Genomic DNA, 2,834 nt, shown 5'->3' with positions numbered 1-2,834 from the left:
CATTTTTAATTCCTGCTGTGTATGTGTGTCAGGTTGTAGCCAGACAAAGACAGGACATGTGAAATCATCTCTGAAGCTGGGTATCTAGGATGGTGTAAGCGCTTTGTTGGATAACATAGTAATGGAAATACTTGACTCGTTACTCAGGATTATGTTCCTATTGGTTCCATATAAATAAAGCAGCATTTTATAACTTTACTATTTAGGTCTCAGCCCCATCTCCCCCAATTTTACTTTATAAAGGCATATTTCTGAAGAAAAATGTAGTTAATTTAACATGTACTGTACATTTTTAAAAATTTTGGCGGATTCCACTTCCAAGATGAAAAGTTGTTTAATAAGAGTAATTTTTAAAAGCACTCTAGTGTTGTAGACTAAAATCTGAAAGGTTGTTAAAGCACTCCAGCTGCTTTATAGAAAAAAGAAAATAAATCAAGTAGATGACTGCATTCTGCCATTGTTTCTGTAATTAGGAATATGTTGCGTTCTGTTAACATTTCATTGAATCTTCTCTTAATTGTAGTTAATGATGAAGAACTGAAGAAAAGAATAGCTGAAGAACTGGCATTAGAACGAGCCAGGAGAGATGCTGAAGCTCAGAAGCGAAGGTTGGTTTGTTAATAACAATATTTAAAATAAACATGTACTTCATGTGTTTACTGCTGTTATTTATCCACTTACTCTAAACAGCTGAATTTTGTGGCCCAAGGCAAAATGGTAGGTAACACCTTTGGGCGAGGTAATGAGTTTTGCTATTAAATACATGCTAAAACAACAAATTAACTGATATTTCCCTGTAAAAGCTGATAGAAAATGTTGATCTAAATCACTCTTGACCTCTGCTTCCTTTTTTCATTCTTTTAAGCTCAATCTTTGATTTCTCAAACCCAAATACTGATTTGCGGTGCAGAGCTAGAAGTAGCGGGAGAGCAGCGCAGAGGTGGGCAACTTGAAACCCCTCTGATCGAAAGGTTATTTTTAACAGCAGTAGAAATGGTAATTCTGGTGAATTCTAGATATTTCTGTGAGCTGGAGCTGCTTTCATAGCCCAGCACGGTGCTTTGAGGACACAAAGTAGTGCATTACTGGTGAACTCGTGGGCTTGTGTGTTCGATTTATTTTTTCAGTCGTTTTCCAAAGATAATCTGAATATACTGATACCGAAACACTGAATATAAATATTAACCTGCACATTGCCCTCTATTCTGAGAATGGGAAGAAAGGCTCATTATGATGGATTAAAAAAATTAGAAGGTAATTAGTACTGCTTAAACTGTCTGCATATATATCAGTTGTTTTCTACACATCATTATAGTGTTCTTTAATTGAGTTAGGTTGATGGAGTATATAATGAGATAGGACTATATAAATGCCCTAGACAAAAAATCAGGGTTTTTTTTTAAGTCAGCAATAAAGGAAATCAATATGTTACAGTGAAATCTCTCCTTTTTAGAATGGGGCTTTGACAGGAAAACCCACGTTACATTTGATCCTGTTAAAAGGATCCAGTAAAATCTTTGTGTCTTAAAATTAGGTTAAAATCTGTGGTTTTGAAATGTAAATTATCAAAATAAAGGAATAATAATAATAAAAAACAACAAATCAAGTCTTGTTAGCATCTTTAATCCTTTCCTAGTTTTGTTTTTTTATTACATTTTTACACAGTAAATGCACTTAAAATATTTCAACCAGGTGACAAAAACACGGTTTCTGTACTTGTGGACACTCATGAACAGCTAGACTTGGTATAATTTTTCATCATTACTAGACTTCAATTTTCAAGGAATTGCATACTTAAAAGCTAGATGGACGTTGTTCAGAAAGTGTTTTGTCTTGTGTGTCTTTAGTGTTCTAGGTAAAATACACACGACAAGGTTCCTCTCACCTGTATTTGCAATAAACGTGATGGAACAAGGTTAGAAACCTGTATGTTTCTCTGCTGAGAATGTAAAGCTTGCCTGAACTTTTGGTTCTATGAGAGTAGGGTGAAAACCAGGAGGCTGCTTAGTAACTTAAAATTCCCCACAAGTAGTGATGAACTGTTGCAGGATATCCTTCCCTCAATTTCAAAGTCCACATGGAGGTTGTAGAAACATTGTAGGTTGATCTGAAGGTTTATAGCTACCATCCTGAGGGCATGTGTGGCATCTAGTCCATTGATGGGAACTTGAGCATTACCCATGGCTGAATTGCCCCACGTTTGGCTGTCCTGGGCCAGAACACCACCTCATCTCACTGGTTTTCCAGTCCAACTAATGGATAAATGTTTCTGCAAGTGCTTTAATAAAGCTGCCTGTTGGCTGATTGTCCACTGGGAATATACCTCCTGGTTTGGGCAGGCTGGATGAACGCAGTCATGGTGTATAGAAGTCTTCCTTTGCTTGCTGGCATCTCAGGAGGAAGCCACATTTATTCTCTCAGAAATGAGCCAAGTCGTACATGAAGGAAGCATGTCTACGTGTATTGTGTCTTACGTGTTCTCTTGTATCTACTGGCTAGTCTTGGAGATGGGTTCTGTGAGTATGTTGGACCTTTATGCTCTCCAGTGAGTTGTGGAAAAGAACATGTTAACTGCGTTTTGTGCTTCCTAATAAAATCATATTGACCCCAAACCCCACTGAAGAGCCCAAGTTGATTCTGGTTTATTCCTTCTCTTACTCAGCCCAGCTAATGTTTCTCACATTTTTGGAACATTTGAAATGTTTTGTCTTAAGTATCTTCATTCAGAAAAGTTCAGTTGTTGATTAGTGGATTGCCATGGAACTTGCACTGTCTGTATTAGCAGAGGTGAGCGGTTGTGTCAGAGCTACGCTCTTGCAGTAATACTCCCGAGA

At 37.3% G+C, this 2,834-nt stretch overlaps 1 protein-coding gene across 1 annotated transcript in view; it reads left to right on the top strand.

The window, feature by feature from the left end:
- Positions 1–2,834, top strand: part of LOC104495840 (MICOS complex subunit MIC19-like) — a gene marked incomplete at its 3' end in the record, with an annotated part of 81,120 nt that overhangs the window by 20,401 nt on the left and 57,885 nt on the right. The window contains exon 3 of the mRNA XM_010138871.1: positions 524–608. Coding sequence (XP_010137173.1) covers positions 524–608 — 85 coding nt within the window. The remainder of the gene's footprint in view (positions 1–523; positions 609–2,834) is intronic.

Source organism: Buceros rhinoceros, unplaced genomic scaffold, assembly GCF_000710305.1.
Source record: "Buceros rhinoceros silvestris isolate BGI_N320 unplaced genomic scaffold, ASM71030v1 scaffold6236, whole genome shotgun sequence".
NCBI lineage: Eukaryota > Metazoa > Chordata > Aves > Bucerotiformes > Bucerotidae > Buceros > Buceros rhinoceros.
This window is presented reverse-complemented; position numbering and strand designations above follow the sequence as displayed.